At 43.3% G+C, this 19,374-nt stretch overlaps 1 protein-coding gene across 1 annotated transcript in view; it reads right to left on the reverse strand.

Moving 5' to 3' along the window:
- MAML2 (mastermind like transcriptional coactivator 2) overlaps positions 1-19,374 on the reverse strand; it is a 209,777-nt gene that overhangs the window by 60,496 nt on the left and 129,907 nt on the right. The window contains exon 2 of the mRNA XM_042023744.1: positions 3,452-4,900. Within this exon, the coding sequence (XP_041879678.1) occupies positions 3,452-4,900 (1,449 nt within the window). The remainder of the gene's footprint in view (positions 1-3,451; positions 4,901-19,374) is intronic.

A 19,374-nucleotide genomic window follows, 5' to 3' on the forward strand; every position in this document is an offset into this window, starting at 1 on the left:
CTTTTCTTTTCTTTTCTTTTCTTTTCTTTTCTTTTCTTTTCTTTTCTTTTCTTTTCTTTTCTTTTCTTTTCTTTTTTCTTTTCTTTGTTTGTTTTTTTTCTTTTACTTCTTCACAGAAAACTAATGGATGTTATTGAACAAGTATAATGGCTGATCAAAAACTTTGAAAACGTGTGTGGAATTTCTTGGACTTGTTAAAAACATCAATTCTTCTGTTCAAAAACCTTAAGTCTTTCTTCAGAAGCATCTTTCACTGACTGGACTCTATTCCTTCAAAAGTGAAAAGTTAGGCTTCTGCCCAGGCCCAGTTACAGATTTTCAGCCAAGGTTCTGTAGAAGTATCACAAACCTGATTAAACCTGTATAGAATTTGGAGCTTCTAATTATTTCCTAAACAAAGAGAGTGTTGAATTTCTATGAGTTTTTTCATGACTATGTGTATGTTGCATTCCAATAGACAATAGAAAAGGAATCTTTCCCAGAACAATGGAGAATAAAGGAGAGAGGCAAACAAACCCTTCATTCAGATCAACCTTCCAGGAAACCGAGATGATTTCCATCATTTTTATGACTTTTCCCTAGAGGCAAAAGACATCTAATTAGCAAATCCCTCTGTAAATTTGTTTGACACAAAGGGAATATGACAAGCAGAGAAATTATAAGCCTTACATTTCCAGTTAGCCAGTTTGAACTGATAAAACCAAGCTCAGATGGGTTTTGGGGATCTTAAAGCTTGGGGATCAAAAATCCAGAGGGTGAGCTAGTTCTGCTAAAAATGTGAACTTAGAGTGTTCCAGTCAGTGATTTCTGATGGCAATGTCACAGCAGTCCTTTATGAATGTGCCCTCACATTACCAGCTACAAAGCCATTCCAGCCAGTTGTGAGATGGTCCTATAATGATCTGAGGAGGAGTTGAATGATACCAAGCAGAATCAAATCTTGATTCCTCATGCAGAAATAGAGCATGAGTAAAATAAATATTAATCATGAAGTTAATTAGTAAATGCTGGTAATTAATCATGCATTACTTTTAATGATGTGTAGAAATCCTCAGAGGTGGGAGATGATCCTTCAGGAAAGCAGATTGTGCAGCCTAAATGAGGTGATGTCCCCATTGCTAAAATCAGCAGCAGTCGACCCACAAGGTTGCTTTGACCTTTGTTGCCTTTACTGGAAGATAATACTAGTGCTGTCTCCTCCCCCTCTGATTTAATATTCAGACTCACGTGGCAAGCAGGCCCTGAGCAAGGGGTTGGTGGGCTCTTGCAGCAGTGCAGGCAGGTGCTAAAGGGTCCACAGAACTCATGAATACTGCCACATAAACAGTTATGTTCAAACCTTTTAAAAACCTTGCAATTTATGGACCAGTTGTATTTCTGAGTATTGTTCCTGCAGCTACAAAATACTCTGCTTGAGAGAGACCTAACTGATTTTCTGAACTTCATCAGCACTTTGGAACAACCACTAAGGATCTCTAAAAAAATCCAGTTATCTCTCTAGAGCATAGAAAAAACAGCATCCTTACTGCAAAAGCCCTGTCATTTGTGTCTAAAAAGCTTCCAAGCTTCTCAACTGTGCTGTGGGTCAGGTAGCCATATCTAACAGAAACAGCTGTGGAAAGTGGTCAGATGACAAGAAACTTTGGAAAATTAGTTTGCAGAAAGAAGTCTGTGATGATAGGCAAAACCCCTTCCTTGGTGTAATATCTAAAGTTTGGCACTCAGCAAAGTTCACTGAGGACAAGTTTCCTAAGCCACAGATCTTGTGGCTGCACAGGTGAGAAATCCCGCTACACTCATGGTAAATCTTGCAAGTACTACTAGGGCCAAGGTGCCAAGTCCCATCTTGTTGGCTGGCCTCCCTGAGCAGCAGCCCAAGAGGACACAGAGCAAGGAGTTAATGTTACTTCCAGCAGAGTTGTTCTTTATGCCTTTCCAGAATGTGACCTTGCACATTTTTTCAGAAAAACAGTAGTTTTTGCAGAAATCTTGCCTGTCTCCCCTGTGATGACAGATTGCTGGAAGGTTCATCATGGCTGAATGAAGGAACTGTTAAAATTCATCTGCCTGCCAGTCTATTAAGAGAATGGGGAAATGCACCTAAGAAGAGGGCACACAGTGGCTCAAGAAGAAGACGAACAGCTTGCAGAGACCTGTAAAACAGCAAAACTGTGCTTGCATCCTGCCAACACTCATTCTACAGCATCTTTCAACAAAGCAATTTATCACACCTGCCCGTAGGTTTCACCTGGTACCTCTTGCTATGGGACTAGTTGCTGGAGAAAGTCATGGTTAGTTGGTCAGGAAATTTAAAAGAGTTAAAAGGAGAAAGGTGTGCAGGCATACAACTGTATCTACTCTTTTTAAAGCATCAGACTGTCCACCCAGTTTGGTGAAGAAACTCCAGCTCCGAATGGTTTGTTCATAGTGCTACTGTCCGAGACTCCATGGAAAACTTAGGCTTTCATTTTTAAGTAGCTTCTCATAACTGTTTTCATACCTACAGATGATCTCCACACCTGTACTGCAGTTCCATATCTTCAAATATGTTGAGACAAAGTCCCACCTATACTACTCAAACATCCCAAAGTCAAATATGTTTTACTTGTTTTGCACTTGGTTTTCAGACTCTGGGGTACAGGGAAGTTGCACATCCTCACTTTGATTGGCAGGTCTGAAACTTGGGATCTGAGACTTGGGTGCACAGGGACTTGGCATAGCACAACTGAGCTACAACACCAGATCTTGTCAGAGCACTGTCTCATGATAACACAGTGGGAGCTAGCCACATGGAATATAATTGTAGACATATCTGTGGCAACCTTCTCCTTCATATCTAAGCATGTATTTTATCCACAGAATATTCCCAGAAGTGTGATGGGTGTTTGTAAAGCTCAGAGATAAATCTTAGTTCTTCTTTGCCAAAGTGATAGCAAATGTGCAAACAGTATTTTTTGTCATATCAGTCAAAAGATATCTAAAACCAGAATTTCCTAACCCTGCCTCCCTGAGAAAAATGATGGCACAAAAATTAACATTGTAAAACATATTATCTAAGATAACATAGGAATTCGTTAAAATTTTGACTTTCAAAAGAGCCTAAATTTTTGTAAGCTAGAAAACTTAGATAGGAGTCCAAAATAAGCTTGCATCTGCCCTACTATCTCACCTTTCTGACAAGTATCTGCATAACATATAGCAGTGACATATTCATTCCATTGCATCAAAAGTGTTATGAGCATGGGTTTCTTTAAATTCTTCTAAATGTGCACCCATGATACACCTGAATAGGTGCTAAACATGCCATCACCAGCTCTTCGGAAGTGCATGCTGAGAGGGTCATTAACTGCCATCAGGACACATCTCCTGAAGGAACGAGGCCACGCTGGAAGAGCTTTTTATTACTTGGACCAGAGCGATTCTGTAACAAAGAAGGAGGAATTTGTCTTACCTGTCTGTGCTGCTGAGAGACTGGATACTGCAAACCTGAGATTGGCTGGCTTTGCTGCATTTTCTGAAGCATCATTTTTTGCTGCATTGCTAGGGTTACATTAGGTGGCCTCTGAAGAGACTGGTTTGGGAGAGGCTGAGCAGTTTGCGGCTGCGGCTGCTGTTGCTGCTGTTGCTGTGGCTGCTGCACGGGAGCTGAACCCTGTGCCTGCTGGGTGTAGTGCAGAAGGGCGGGCTTGTTTTGGGAACCCAAAACTGAAGGCATCTGCTGGTTTGTTTGCTCTGAGTTAAAGTGAAACAAAGGCTTTGTGTTGCCATGATGCTGCTCTAGAGGTGGCTGAGCGCTGTTGATAAAGTTTCTGTTGAGGTCCTGAGGCTTCTGCTGCATGATTATGTCCATGGGATTGCTCTGGGGAGTGGTTGGTTTATAAACGTAGTTGTTCATCCCTTTTGACTGGTTTCCATTCACTGGCACCCCAAGCATTGCTGAGCTTTGCGGGCTGAACTGCTGCTGGCGAAAAGAAGGACTGGGGATTTTCTCTTGCACAAAGGGTCCAGGGGAAGGTCCTGATGGAGACAGAGTAGACCAGTTGGCTGTCTGGTTCTGCTGCTGCTGTTGCTGCTGAATCAAGGCATGCTGCTGCCGATTGGCTGCGATCTGTTTGAGCTGCTGTGCATGAGACACCTCCTGCCAGTTAGGCAATGGCCGACTGGACGCAGAAGAAACCTGTGACACCTGTGTTTGAGGCACCGAGGGGATGGGTGAAGAGGCAGACATGGCAGTGGTAGCCATAGTGAAGGCTGGACCTGTAGAAGAAGGCCTCATCTGTGGGGAGCCCACAGGAGCCTGATTCATGCCTGGTGCATACTCACTTTTTATCACCATCTTATCCATCTGCAGAGATCTCACGGGGCCCCTCTGGCTCTGCTGCCCAAGGTCAATGTTGAATGGCTCATCTTGTTTTATCGTGGCATTTATCATATTCTCTAGCTCAACATCACTCATTGGTGGCACTGATATGTTAGTCAGTTCATTAAACAGCTCCTGAAGCTCAAGATCCATCATTTGGTCCCATGAGTCTTCCCCATATCTGTTAGGGAACATGTTCTCATGGGATGTCTGGCCGTCTAAGTGTTTGCTGCAAGACATTGTTTCTCCTGGTTCTTTCTTTACCTCTTTCAAAGTCATATTAAACATGTCATTCCCACTAGCATGGGTATTGTTTGCTAGGCTGCTGGCCTTTCTTTGTGATCCTTGCCCCACAGTCATACCTCCTGACATTGACTGGCTTTGGCAATTGTTAACGTGTTGTCCACCTTGTCCCACTGAGATATTGTCACCCACTCTTATCCTCTTAATGTCAAGGAAGGAGCTCTCTGAAACACCATTGGGCCTCTTGTTAACAGGCGACAGATTTACCACCAACTTTCTCTTCAAGGAGCCTTGGAGCTGAAAGAAGAAGAGACAAAAAAAAAAAATCATTAGATGATACCGAAGAAATAATTTAATTGCTTGAATGGCAGAGGCATCAGGCAAGTAAATATTGCTTAGTCCAGAAAGCTCCTCTGGGCTTTTTTTAGTCACTGAAGTTGTGCAGAACTGTAGGAAAATGTGCTTTACGGGGTGAATCTCCCTTCCATCGCCACCCTTGCCACCAGCATTTTTTGAGCACTGCTGATTCCTGTTGATCACAAGCCCTGTTCCCCTGATGGGTGGGATGAGAGAGGGAGGTAGCCAGAGCTCTAGCTGGTAAAGCCTCTCTGCTCCGTATCTTCTCCAATCTAGCTGTGCCAGACAGATTTAAAGTAGTTTTAGACAGCAGAGACAAATGAAGTAATGAAATCTGCCCTTGTGCCTATCTGGTGCTGCAGGTTTTCATTCTCCTGATTTTGGTATATGATCTAAAAGAACATTTTTGACACCCATTAAGTCCAAAAGTCCTTGAACACATTATAATGGCACTCACACGATCAAGGCATCCTAAGCTCATGTAGGCTTATACTGGCCAAAGATGTGTATAATTAAAAATGTTAGATGTTAACTTGTTGAAAACTGAGAATGAATCCACTAGAGCTGTGACAGGTTACGTCAGCCAAGGGTCTGTCCCATGATGTACTGCCAGATTATTTCCCAAAGATGCATATTAATACATTAAGCCCTAGTTGTTTATGTTCTGAAACATCTCTTATAAAACACACAGTCCACTCAACACTGCTCTGAGACTTGTAACTCTATTTCCTTTCCCTTGAATATTTACAGTGATACTTCCATTTGCTTGCCAGCCCTGTGGGCCTACCAAAGGAAAAGAGTTTCATGGCTCTGTTTGTCTGATCTACACTCATCTGCTGTGGTTGTACACACAAATTCCCACCCCATGTACAGAAAACAGAGATGTCGCTCCCATGAGCTGAAAAGCTTGGACTTGGTACATATGCCCTCAAGTCAGACGCAGATGCCCTCAAGAAGAGTTGTTTTGAACACGGTTCATAAAAGAACAGATCACTGTTTTTTTAAAAAAAACCAAGGGCAGCTGTCCTATATTTGGCCCTGTACATTTTGATCTTAGAGGTCTTTTCCAGCCTTAATGATTCTATGATTCCATGACCAAAGGGGTGTGCAGCAAGGAGCGGACACGTGCACATGCAGCCCTTGCTGAGCCAGCACACACTGTCCCTGTTTCAGCCATGAGCAATGCCAGGAAACTAAGCAGTGAAACACGGCTCATCTTCTGCCTTTCTGTACCTGGGCAGAAGTGCAATGGCCCCAGAGGCATCAGGACAATGCCCTCTGAGAAATACCTGTGTGTGCCAGTGAGAAAATAATGCCTGTAGAAACCATGATACCTTGGGAGGCTGCGGAGAGCAGAGAGAACTGAGAACTCTAATTTTCCAGTTAAGTGAGGAAGGATGATGTATGAGATCTTCCAGTTGCATTATTTTCATCATGCTGTTTCATGTACAGAAGTCCATGGGCATGTAATACTCTGTTGTGGCCTCTATGCCCCTCAGCTTCAGGCTTACTTATAGGCAAAAGCTCTTCCCAGATAACTCCAGGTGTGAAAGATTTTATTCTGGTGTGAATATCAATGAATTGCTTGAAAAGAGTTTAACTGAGAAATGCATATTTCCTCCAAACCCACCTATTGTTCTATTGCATCATCAGGTCACTGAGTTCAGCCCTTAAAAATAAAGTTTGTAATTTCTCTCCCTGGCACTGAAAATTCCATCTCATATCTCAAGTTACGCTTCTGGCATAGCTTTTAAATCACAGATTCATGTTTTCATAAGGACAGACATGTTGATGCCTAGTTATATAAGTCCACAGACTGTGTGCCTGCAAGAGTAATTAATTGTCATTAGATGTCCCTCACTGGGGAGCATTTTGAGTGGTCACTGCAAAGAGCACAGACTGTCTTGGGTTAGCATGTTCTTTCTGACACATGACTCACTGTACTTTCCTTTGAAACAAAAAAAAGGTAAGTTGCACTTCCTTTTACCATCATCTTTGTTGTCAATGTGTTTATTAGAAACCATTTTTGTACACCCCAATTCATCTTCCTGGGAAATGGGGAAGTCCCCAGGTCACTAGAATACGTGACTTGGCAGCACATTTTGCTTTCAGATGTGCTGCTGACAGAAAGGCTGAACAGATAATGAAGAATATACCCCCTGCATATGTATTTGTTTTATGTGGTTAATATGACTTTCTGAGTTCATTTGGGTTTGCTTGACATTTTGAAGCAGAAGAAGCTGTTTAAAAAACTCCACATTTTCAGGGCACCTGCACCAAGCTTTCTGACACATATAAAAATGCAGGTGTGACATTGTGCTGTGTGTAGTATCTGCTTTTTGCCTGCATTTGAAGTAGCTTCTAGCAGAGAGCAGGATGAGGTGGGTGAGCAGACAGGGGTGAGCTGGGAAGTGGTTTGCCACACACAAGTCAGCAGCAGAGCCAGGCAGAGCACCATGATCTCCCAACACATCCCTTAACCAAGCGCTCCCTCCCTTAACATGGGCTGGAGGACTCCTGATTTCAGGACATCTGCCCAACTGCCCATCAAAAAGGGCACTGTACATTTCTAAAGAATAGCAAGCAGTAACTTATCACGTCTCCAAAAAACCTTGCAAACATAGCTCTTGGAATGCTGACAACACCATCAGTCAATAGATGTCCATACCTTAAAGCAGAAAAAAAGCAAGTGAGGCTGCAAAGGTGCAGGGAACTCAGGGGACTTCACTGAGGCTGCTACAAAGGTCCTGATTTCACATCCCCCATGAGTTCAGGATATGGAGGGAGAGGGCATGGGAAGGATGTGAACAGCCCACAGGGATGAAGCCCCTTCTATCTCCTTGCACTGAGCTGCTACCAATTATATGTTGGGGGAGCTGGTCTGTGTTTGTTCAGGAAGATGAGCAGCATCCATCACAAGCCTCCCTGAACGCTGCCTTTTGTGGGGCACTGCTGCCCCAGCATTATGCCTCTTTTGTTTTCAGAAGGGAAAGGACCAGGGTTCCACCACTGAAATCTGCCGTTTTCGTGCAATCACGTTTTTCAATTACTGACTAAAAGTCAGTACTCAAGCCCTTTTTCCCCAAGCAAAGCACAGATTCTTCAGAAGGAAAAAAAAACCCAACTTGCCAGATTTCAGGCTCCATCTCTTTCAATTTGCAAGCTAGGATTGATTTGGGTCAGTAAACATAATGCAAAAGTTCCTATAACACACACAGGCACATTCCTCAGATCAAACAGCCTTGCGATTACACATCTCAAACTGCTTGAACTGCGTAATACTGAAAGGCCCTGTGATGGGAAACTAGTGACATGACAGTAAGTGGGAGAGGAAGAAGCCCTCCATGCCCAGCTCCATCCCACAGGTAGGTGGGCAGCACTGGATGAACCATCACAGAATACAGGCATTTCCTGGCAGCCTGTGTTGTTGCGAGACCTTTTGCTGAGCAGGCTCTGGTGAGTCAGTGTGAGTTCACGCACTTACAGCAGCAGTGCTGGATGATTGATCTTCTGAAGTTAAAACTGAGCCTCTGGAGATCATGTCTGTGAGACAGCTCAGTGCTGCTCCTGGACAAAATGCTTGGGGACAGCGGAGAGAAAAAATCTAGAGATGACTTGATCTAAATGACCCAGTGTGATACCATGTCCTATGCAGAGGGACATATATCATATTTATAGGTTTTGTATTTAAAACTTATTCTGAGTCTTAAAGGAATTTAGGAGAGGCAGCTTTTTCTCTAATGCTCTCTGACACCAAACCAAATCAGCAGGAGATCCACCAAGCTAATAATTAGGGCTCGTCAAATCCTGGTATAAAAAATTTCTCTTTTGGAAAAACAGAAAGGTTTTTGCTTCACCTTTCTTTTGGTTGAAATTTTTTACTAAATGTAAAACTAGAGGATTTTGCGGAATTTTTTTTTCTGGCTCAATTTTTTTTTTCCAGAAAATGAAAACCAAAACATTTTAGGTGCAAAAGCACACTTGTCAATGAGAAATTTTAGAGATTGTTTTCTCCCAAAAAATATCCACATCAAACAATATTTTTATCACATCATTGATGCATTTCTGACATTACTCATGCGTATTCACCTTATATTCCTTTCTACAGGGTCTGTCCAATATGGCCAAGAAAAGAATTGTCTGTGTCAGCAGGAAATAATACAGTCTATCAGGTTTCACTTTCAATGAAAGTCTAATTTTTTGTGCATTTCATACAGCTTCTGCAGTTGGACTTCCTTTAGAAATTGCTCTTTATTTCATTTAACACTGTGTAGTAAGAAGCACAGTGCTCGACAGAACTTCTAAGCTAACCATCCAGCACCTTGAGTTTCACAGCTCTCAGGACAAGTGAAACACAAGCTGTGCCTCTGAGTTGGCCAAGTAACTCCACAGTGCCTGCAGATCAAGGCCTTGCACAGAGATGTTAGTACTGTATCTGACTGTCATTTTGAAATGTTTACAGCTGGACACTTAAGACTGGGCCAAAACACCACAATGCCCCAAGGAAACTACAGAGAAAACACCGCAGTGTGATAGTCTTAAGTCCCCACTAAGCCTTTTACAGGAAGACATAAAAGGAAGATTCTTCCCACCTTTGTTCTCCCAGCCCTCACAATTTCCTACAAAGGTTTGCAGCTTTCTTACATTGTGTGGTGGAACAACAGGGACGAAACTCCCAAGGTGGTACAGACTGAAACCCCACACTGTGAAGCAGGCAGTGCTGCAGTGTTAGCAGTTCCTGTGGAGCAATACTTCTGATGACAGAAAAAGCAGCTTTGGATTTTATGCTTTTAATGTAGAAGCAGCAAATGAATCCACTTTAAAGGTCCATTTTGGACTACCTAGACTTTCTCAGAATATGTGTTGACTGTATCTATGGCTGCACTGTAAACAAAATGCTCCATGTAGCTGGGGAAGCAAAAGGGCAAAGGAATTACAGGAAAAATATGAAAAATATTCAAACAATGAAAAGTTGAAAAAAAAATTCCTTCCAAAGGAGGAAAAGATGATGAATGATACTTATTTATGCTGTGAAAGCACCTTTGCATTGCAGGGCTGGACCCAGCAAGCCACCCTTGAGGTTTAGAGCCCGATTCTGAATGACAGCAACACTCAGTATCAAAATAGTGGTTCACAGTGTTTGCTGCCAGCAGCATCACCTCCTGTGGTGTTGGGAGCTGTGCTAAGCTGAGGAGCACCTTTCCAGGCAGGGACCTGGCTCACCAGTGCAGAGGCTCCCTGTTGCAGGCATCTCCCCAGCATGCAGGAAGATCAGATGCCTCTCTCCTTGTTTCCTTACCCCTGTAGCCAGACAGGATGGTCGTGGTGACCCACACCATGGCGAGCTTCAAAGACCCAGAGGCACCCTGGGGCTGACACAGGTATGACAAGGGGCCATTGCCCTGAGATGCCATCTCTGGGGCCATCAGAGGTCCTAATGCCACAATCACACAGGTACCCTCACGGCCCGTTTCTGACTACAGACTCAGTTTTGAGGGCTCCCATTACCACTATTTCTACATATCTGAAATCTGTTTGCTCTGGTTGTTCCCCCTCTTTCCCACACCCAGGAGCATCAGATTCACCCTGATGTCTCTCCTGAAGATCTCAGTAGTGTGATTCTCTTCTGAGAACCTCTCCCCAGCCCTTCTGCTCTGCACTTTCTCTGCACCGCACAAGTATATTTATTTTTAATCTTTTGTCTTCAACCGCAGCATCTACCTGACATGGCTGAGGATACAAGTTGAGAGTCTTCAGAGACATTTTAGCACTCTGAGTTCACAAAGGCCAGCCTGCTGGATGATGATGATCTGGTAAGCAACATTAATTTTTCATGCAGGACTGAGTGACAGAGTGGAGGCCCTGGGCAGGGCGCACAATGGGGAGCAGCCCTGAGAGCTGGCATGTCCTCACGGCACCATGGCTAGGACAAGGTGATTCCTCCATGGGTGCAAAGAGCTGTGCAGGAGTAGCAGATGATGTTTCTTGCTCCAGTCAGGTTTGCAGAGACTCAACTCCACGTGTCCTCTGCTGCCCACCCTGTGTTCACAGGAAGGGGACCAACTGCTCTCTCTGAGCCTGAGGAGGAGGAGGCACAGGTGCCTTCAGCCCCACACTGTCGGTGAGCACATCAGTTTGAGACAGCACACCTCCACTCTGCCTCACTCCCCTCCTGTAAACTAAGCATCTCCAGAGACCACGTGGATGACCAGGAGCCCTTGGATGACCAAGGTTTATGGCCATGAGAATTTTGCTCGACGCACCCCAAACCTCCCCCCTGCCCATGCCTGTTCTGCTGATCTGGGTGTCTATACAGGCCTCTCGCAGTGGTGTCCTGGCTCTGGGTGATCCTTAGGCATAAGCACCACTGGCAGTAATAAAGCTGACTGCGAGGCAACACAAATTTTCCTCCCTGTTTACTGTAATATTTAGTGCCACTTAAACTGAATTTATAGCAACAAATAAGGATGTTTCTTGGCTGACAAGTATCCACTTAATTTTCATTAGCTGGGACAAGGCTGGAATAGCAATTACGATGTTAGAAATCCCACAATTTACCTTTGCTTATGGAAAAATTATGTATCTTGCCAACTGAACATACCAACCTAAAAATGCATCTATATTATTCACAGTGTACTGCCTAAAAACATAATGTCAGGGCTTTGATCCAGGTTGCTGAAGCACAATAATTATATTTTTTATGCAGATTTTACATCGGATGGATTATAAAATATCATGTCTAGTCACAGTCTTTTAGAAGAATAGGAACACAGAAAAACAATAGCATTTTAACTAGGTCAAGATTGCTAATCAGAGTGTAGCAGTCATTACTGTGTGCAAAACAAATAGGCATGAAAGCTCTGTAGTTTTTATCTTGCAAGCTGTGTATTTGTGTTCTGGAGGAGCCTTTTCTGTTTTTTCTTTTTTTTTCTTTCTTTTTTTTTTTAATGATCCTTTTCAACCATGAATAAATTAACAATCACTTTGTGTGAAATCTACAGAAATTTATGTCAACGTTTATTACCATGAAATGTGGAACAAAGCATAATGCAACCTGAGCTTTGGGAAATACAACTGCTTAACTGATCCTATCTTGATGAGAAGGAAATATCAAATGCATTATAAATGCTGACAGGATGATCAGGCATGTAAAAGAGGTCATCCAACACCACCCTCCACATTGTTTACCAGTTTCATAAGTCAGCTTAAGGTATTAAAAACACATACTGTCTTGCACAGGAAGCTCCTAATCCTTAAAAATGTGGCTGCTGTTATTTGATTTGCCTTTTAGAGATCAATAGCACAGCAGATTTCACCTAAGGAAAGGCTGCTGAGAGCAGTTTGGTCCTGGTATTCTGCTCAGTGCTGCTTCCAGATTGTCACTTTGTAGGCTCATTAGAGCACGCATCCATGCCCACATGTGGGCTTTTGTTACCTGTCCAAGCACCTATCTCCTCTGCAACAGCCTGTTATCAAAAGTTCAGTCACTGGAGGAAGACAGTAGCCCTCCATCCAGACTTGGAAAATAAGAAAATATTTAGACTGTTTCTCTCTTCCTGCAAATCAGAGGGCCACACAGGACACTCAAGTCAACTGCTTGGCCTTGAGGTCTTCTGCAGGGTACATTGCAGTTTACAGGAGATACAGTCACCACTTGTCATTTGGAAAAGAAAGATCCCTTCAGCTTATTACCCAGTCATGCTTCCAGCATCAGACTCTCTCAGCCAGGACAAGGAGGGCCCACGTCAATGAGAGCTGCCTTCCATCATGCATCAACTAATACACTTAATGAGCAGCTGTAAAAATGGCTTCTTGTTAGAAGGAAGGAGTCCTGACCCTCTGCCAAAAACTTCAGTGGAGAGGTGATATTTAGGATCAAATCCAGGCCTGTGGTAAGAGAAGGTCTCCTGCAAGGTTGCTGCACTTGTTTGATGATTGGGTTTGACCTGTATTAGCATCTTCCCCCTGGCTCTCACCCATCATGCACATTCACCTCATTAAGGACATAAAGTAAGAGCAGTACTTAAGAGCCATTTTCAAAATCTTCAGCTTAAACATGAAGTGCACACCACCAAGAGTTCGATCTATTTGAGCAAAACAGGCAAAAATTTTGAGGGCATTGGAGGGTTTTGAAACAACAATTAAAGAGCTTTAAAGATACTCCTATGAAGAGAATGGACAATGGAAAGGACAAATAAAAGGGAAAATTATGGAAGTTTATATATTAAGAATCTAACTGATTAACTGCAGATCAAGAGGTTGTTCAGCAAATTTGAGCAGCAGTAAATTCAATCCCAGTGAGATGATACTTTTCATCCAAAGCAGATAGAATCTGAGGAACTGCATGAGAGATTCAGAGCTCATCAAGATCTAAAGAGGGACTGAGCATTTGTTTGGAAATGGGAAGATGTTGACTTATGAAAGGTGACGATAGAATATCTAGAAAGGGATGAAAAATATTAAACACTGAGGTTCAAACTAGTCCATGGTTCACAGGGACTGGTGGTGCTTGTCTGCGGGCAGGGGGCAGAGTGGTGGTTTTTGCAGGCCTGTCAAGGTGATTGTGTATCTTCCCCTGACATATTTGTCACTTTCATTGATGAGATGCCTCCAAGTTTAGAAAGGACACAAGTCTGGACGTGTTTCACAGTTCCTGTATTTCCAACACTTCAGGAGTCTGAAGGAAAACTGTAAAAATGGGATTCATCTGACCAGTGTCTAGGTAATTCCAGAATATGAAGATCGATATGGAATTATGATCATTATGGAAGATCATTAGCAGGTTACAGGAAGCCCAAATACTTTGTTCTCTTGGACTGACACCTGTTCAGGTGAATTTCTGTTATGTGGTCTTTCTCTGAGTACCATCTTGATGAGAAGGTCGAAAAAAATCCAAACGCATGAAAATGGCCAGAGAGGCTGAATGGAAAGGTTTGGAAACAAGCAATCACCCAGGAAGGAATGCTTCAGAAGCTGGAAAAGGTCAATGTGAATAGAGGGGACCAGGAGCAGTCCAGGGTAAGAAAAAGGTACCTATAAGCTAAAAGGAAACCCAGCAATTCAGGTACTGAAAAGCTTACAAGATCATGCTTAAAAGGAATGTGAGAAATGACAAGCAGAGTGGAGAGGATAAATTTGCACAGGAGGATGAGAGGATAATTGCACAAGTAGACAAGTCAAATGCATGGAGACATCTCTGAAGAAAGTGAAAATAAGTTTTCTAGTTTTCTCTCTGGTTAGCAAAGAGAATAATTTACATTACAGAGCATCTAGCAAAAGCCTGGCTTTTGCAAAAAGATTTGCTTTGGCAAAAGAGGTTCAATGAGACCACATCTAGGCAGGACTTTCAAACCTTCACAGGGATGGGGTGATGCTGTTTGTACACTGCAGCTCTCAGCTCCTTTGTGCTGCCCCTCCGAGGCAAAACCCAGCTGCTGAGCACACTGTGGCTTGGAGCAGCAGTGCCATTGACTGTTGGTGCAATCCCCTGGTGCTATGCCTCTGCAGCCATTCAGCTGCCTGAGAGCCTTTGTACCGAATGCCTTTATCCTGCCTACAGCTTTCAGCAAGGAGATGGTTGCTGAATCCCATGAGACACAGTGGGGTGCTAAGCAGCTGATGAAGATGCTCTGGGTAGCCACAGTCAGCAGCCCATCCCCACCAGCTGTGGGAGTCAATGACAAAGGGTCACCACAAAACTTTAATGGATTTTTGGCTGCTATAATAGTTTGTGGTGAAAGGGACATAAGTGGATTCGTTACAATTGGTGTTTCCTATATGCCTTATTTTCCTACGTGCACCAATCACCAGCTGAGTGAACTCCTGCAAATAGAAACAGCACTGAAAAATTAGTCATTCTAGGCCTCTCAAATATAACAGCCTACCTTGAAGTCATATTTTCTTCCACAGCAGCCTTGCATCTGTTTCTAGAGTGATTGTGATTGCTGACTTTGAAAATTTAAAATGAGAAAAAATTCCTTGTTTGGCAATGACTGAGTGGAATAGCATCTTCTTCCTGAAATAACACACTGTGGCAAGGGGAAAGGGGACACACTCCTACAAGAACGGACACAGGTACCACAGTCATCCCAAGAAACAGCATTCCTTTGGCTATGCAGTGAAAATGTCTCAGCCAAGGACTCTAAGGATCTCTAAACTACAACTAAGATTTGTTGCGTCAGCGCTGCATTACTTTTGTAGCCTACACACCAGTGATGCATCAGGTGTGGCCAGAAGCCAAACTGTTCACCTGCTCTGCTGGCCTGGATAAGGGAATAAGTCCCCACCAAGAGTCACACAGTGGAAACCCTCTGCAGCTGCACAGCTCCAACGCTGCATCTCTTAAACTCCACCTCTGCAGGCCACTAACACAGCAAAGAGTTCACTAGCTACTTGTCCATTTACCACGTTACTCACAGAAAGAAAATAAAAGTATTGTGGCAGAGGCCTTAGTGGAGAGTTTCTTAGACCTCTGGGATCATAAAATGATGGAGCTGTGAAGGGACCTCTGGACACAGAATCAGAGAATCATAGAATGGCTTGGGTTGGAAAGGACCTTAAAGATCATCTAATTCTAACTTCCCTGCCATGGGCAGGGACACCTTCCACTAGAGCATCTTGCTCAGAGCTCCACCCAACTGGGCCTTAAACACTTGCAGGGATGGGGCACCCACAACTTCTCTCATCAACCTGTTCCAGTGCCTCACAACCCTTGCAGAAAAGAATTTTTTCCTACTTTCTAATCTAAACCCACTCTTTTTCAACTTGAAGCCTTTCCCCCTTGTCCTGTCACTGCATGCTCTGCTTTCAGCAGAGCTACCAACAAAGTTACATCAGGTTGCTCGGGACATTGTCCAGGCAAGTGTTGAACGCTCCAAAGGATGAAGACTCCACAACCTATCTGGGCCCCCTTCCAGCTCCCCTGATTTTTTTAATGTATAGTCAGCAATTTGTGTTCCTTCCCCCTCATCCTTTTGTTGTTCACTTCTAGGAGAGATCTGGTATCTAACTGGAAAATTTTGAACATAGAGCAAATGGAGGGAATGTATGAATTTGACTTGTCTCCAAGTTAACGACATATATGATGAGGGAGGAGGAGGAGATGAAAGCAAAAAATGACAATGTACGTGAGAAATGTCAGTCTCTATTTCTACACAGATTCCTTCAGGGAAGGCATCAGATCAGTAGTTTTTAAATGACATAAACAATCAAAGGGCTGACTGGGCAAACTGATGCTCCATCAGATGAATCTGAGTTGCTAAATAATGCTTTTGCTTAAGCCCGTTCTAAAGTTCACTGAGATATGCGGGTCTTTAAATGGACTTTACTGGACTTTGTTTCTCTGTTCTTGATTATAAGGTTCCATGACAAGGACTTTATCACTATATATTTTTTTGAAAAATACTCTTCATGCATTTAGACACTGTCAAACACATTAATAACAAGCCCTATTTTCCAGCTAAATTCCAAAAGACACTGATGCACATTCAGCGCCTCTGAAAAGCAGACATCTCTTTAGGAGTCAAAAGATGGATCCCAGCACACTTTTGAAAATACTAGCCAGGATAAATATAATTTTCCACTTTACAACTAATGTGAAACCTTTCACCTTTATGGTACCATTTAATCGTGACTAGAAATCATTACAGGTGAAAAGCTGTACTATATTTGAAACTCTGAAGGTAGCAGACTGGTTCCTAGTGGACAAGTGGCCATATCATTCTTGGAGCTAATTAGTTCCTTTTGCTGTTTGTATGATTTCTTTCCTTCATAAGCCTTAGCTAGGAAGCTCTGGGTCAAATGAGCTCAGAGGGCACTCACCAACTTTCCACTCTCAGAAAGAGCAACCAAAAACTCAGGGTTATCAAAGCCCTTCAGTGAAACTTTCCTTGCATATTACTTAGACTAGGCTGGCTTTGGTAGATACATATTTATTCTCATTTACGGCATGGAAATAAGCATTTTATAGCCTATTAAAATATCTGAAAAAATAATCAAAGGTATTTCTGTCTAGAAATGTAGTCTTTGTTCTCATGCAGACTTCTGTCTGTGGTGGTCTGTACTAGGGTGAAGCCTTTGGAAAGGCCATGTAGTCATGCTTGGGATATGGACCAAATCAGAGCAGTCTCCAGGACAGCTCTTGCTCTGGCAGGCATGGATGAGTTCAGTCTTTAGGTCATCAGTCAGGCACATTTCACACATTTCTGTAAAACACAGAGGTACATTCCCCAAGTGAAATTCAAATTCCAGGGACCCCTTATATGCTGATATTTGTCTGCATACATGGCCTTGTTTGTGAGTCTGTACTGAAGCCCAATACAACAGTGAGCCACATTTTCTGTTGCTGTAAACAGATGCAGCTATGCTGACCTGTATCAGTGTTCTATTAAGAACCAGCCCTGAAGCCTGAAATCTGGATTACAAACCAGCATTTACTGGAAGTGCGGATTGCAGCAGGAACTTTTGTTGGATGCCTATTGCAACAGACTCCTCACATCTTTTTAAAGTGCCTCTAGTTTTACAGGCTTTTACTGAGGGAACACAATGGAGCTGGCAGGAAAGCCATAGCTCTTCACCATCTCAGAAAAGCAAAAAAAAAAAGGAAGAAGTCCAGCAGTCCTTAAGGATACAGCACTGCTAGGTAACTGACAATGAATTAACAAGGACTGACTTTTCCCTCCCTCTGTTTTCAAGGATAGTAAGTAACAAAATCTGTCAGGCTGAAAAGCCCCTGATCGGAGGAGAGAGACAAAGAGGCAGGGCTGAAATTCATCGTGTCAGTTTAAAAAGGCAGAGTTTTGCATTTACACAATATGCCCATTCTTGTTCTCTTTGACTCATGGAAAAATATTGAACATTGGACAAGAATGTAGGAATGTGTCTGGAGTCTGATCTCCACAAAAATCTAAATGCCGTTTGCATTCACGTAAGAAATTAAGACTGGCTGTCCAGGCTCCATTGATGTGTAAAGAAAATAACAGTAGTGATAGCAATATCATTATAATAACATCAGTAACACAATTTTAAAAACTGGCTGTGTAACCAGTATAAGTAGAGCACGAACCCAGGCGCTCCTGGCCCTCAATCCCAAACACAGCTTAGTAGAGCTTTCTAGACCATTTGCCTGTCACAAGCATCACAAAGGCTCCTCTCCACTGACGGCATCTGAAACCACTGCTTGTTTTCCCGGGTAGCAGAGGTTAAAGCTTTTTATTGCTTTTTTTGCCTTTGGATGCCGTAATAGTTGCAGTGCCTATATTACCATCTATGGCAGACAGGCTGCGTGTCTGCCAGCTGTCAGGCAGCCTATTCATCTCCAGTTGCCTTTTGCCTACTTTCTGCAGCAGAAGAATTTCTCTTCACTGGATTTCATGTGCTGGAGTCCTGTTCCTGCCGACGTTCCTGATGCTTGTTTGTTTTAAACCCAGTCTGGCTACAAGCCTGGGGAGCATGGGAGCCCGCAGCCCTGGAGAACCTGGGGCTCCTGTGTCACGTGCAGCTTGCCAGCCAGCCAGCTATGGCTCTGGGCCAGGGCAACATCACAAAACTGGCAGTATGTGACTGGAGGTTGCTGGCTAAACCCAGTCGCTGGCTGGAGGGAGAGGCAACCAATGGGGTCACCATGGCCTCCACTGATGGGCTACTCCAGGGTACACCAAAACACCCTCCTTCTGCTTGTCCCATTGCAGAGATGTGGAATCTGGCTACTTATCCTCTGCCTAGAACTCCCTCTTCTTTCCTCTTCTCATCTAAGTTATGTGGTCTGTGTGGAGGGAACACTAGTGCATGTCTGGCCACTCCTAACCCAGGTGTTCCTGGAAATTCCCTCAGGTACTTGCTAGCATCATTAGGCACCAGTATATCTCTAATACTGTGAAATTTTACAATTTTACCAAAGCCTGATTTTTAGGTAGAGCTGTGCAGGCAAATAGGATGGCCAGGTCTCCAGGCCATTAAGTCCAGGCCCTATAATCATAGCCCTTTGCTATATCATCCTTTGCCTAAACAAATCATGTTCCCATTTAAGAGAGGCCCTGAATCCACGAGAGGCAATGCTTGTGTCTAGTGGTTGCCTTTTTTTTCTCCCCAGAAGGTTAGTGATCTGAAAATCTGCAGACCTGCATATTTCCTGACCCACAGTGTGAGCTAGTGACTCAGTCATAGGAGGTGGAGAGAGGATGAACAGCTCTGCCACACCTTGTGACAGGGGTAAACTAGATCATTCAGTTGCATGAGGTTTGTCAAATTGGTGTGTTTATTTTAAATTTTCCTAGGTGTAACCCAACTCATCACCTCCCTACCCAGGCTGGTAAATTTTGCTTAAAAATTAAAATTTTGCTTAAAACTCCAAGGCTCAGTCTCGTAGCTCACAATTACCAAACCCCAAGTCATGGGTTGTTCTTCCTACCATTACT

This window comes from Corvus kubaryi, unplaced genomic scaffold (genome assembly GCF_017639235.1).
Source record: "Corvus kubaryi isolate FWS band 111438036 unplaced genomic scaffold, C.kubaryi_AGA036_p1.0 37256, whole genome shotgun sequence".
Classification (NCBI taxonomy): Eukaryota; Metazoa; Chordata; class Aves; order Passeriformes; family Corvidae; genus Corvus; species Corvus kubaryi.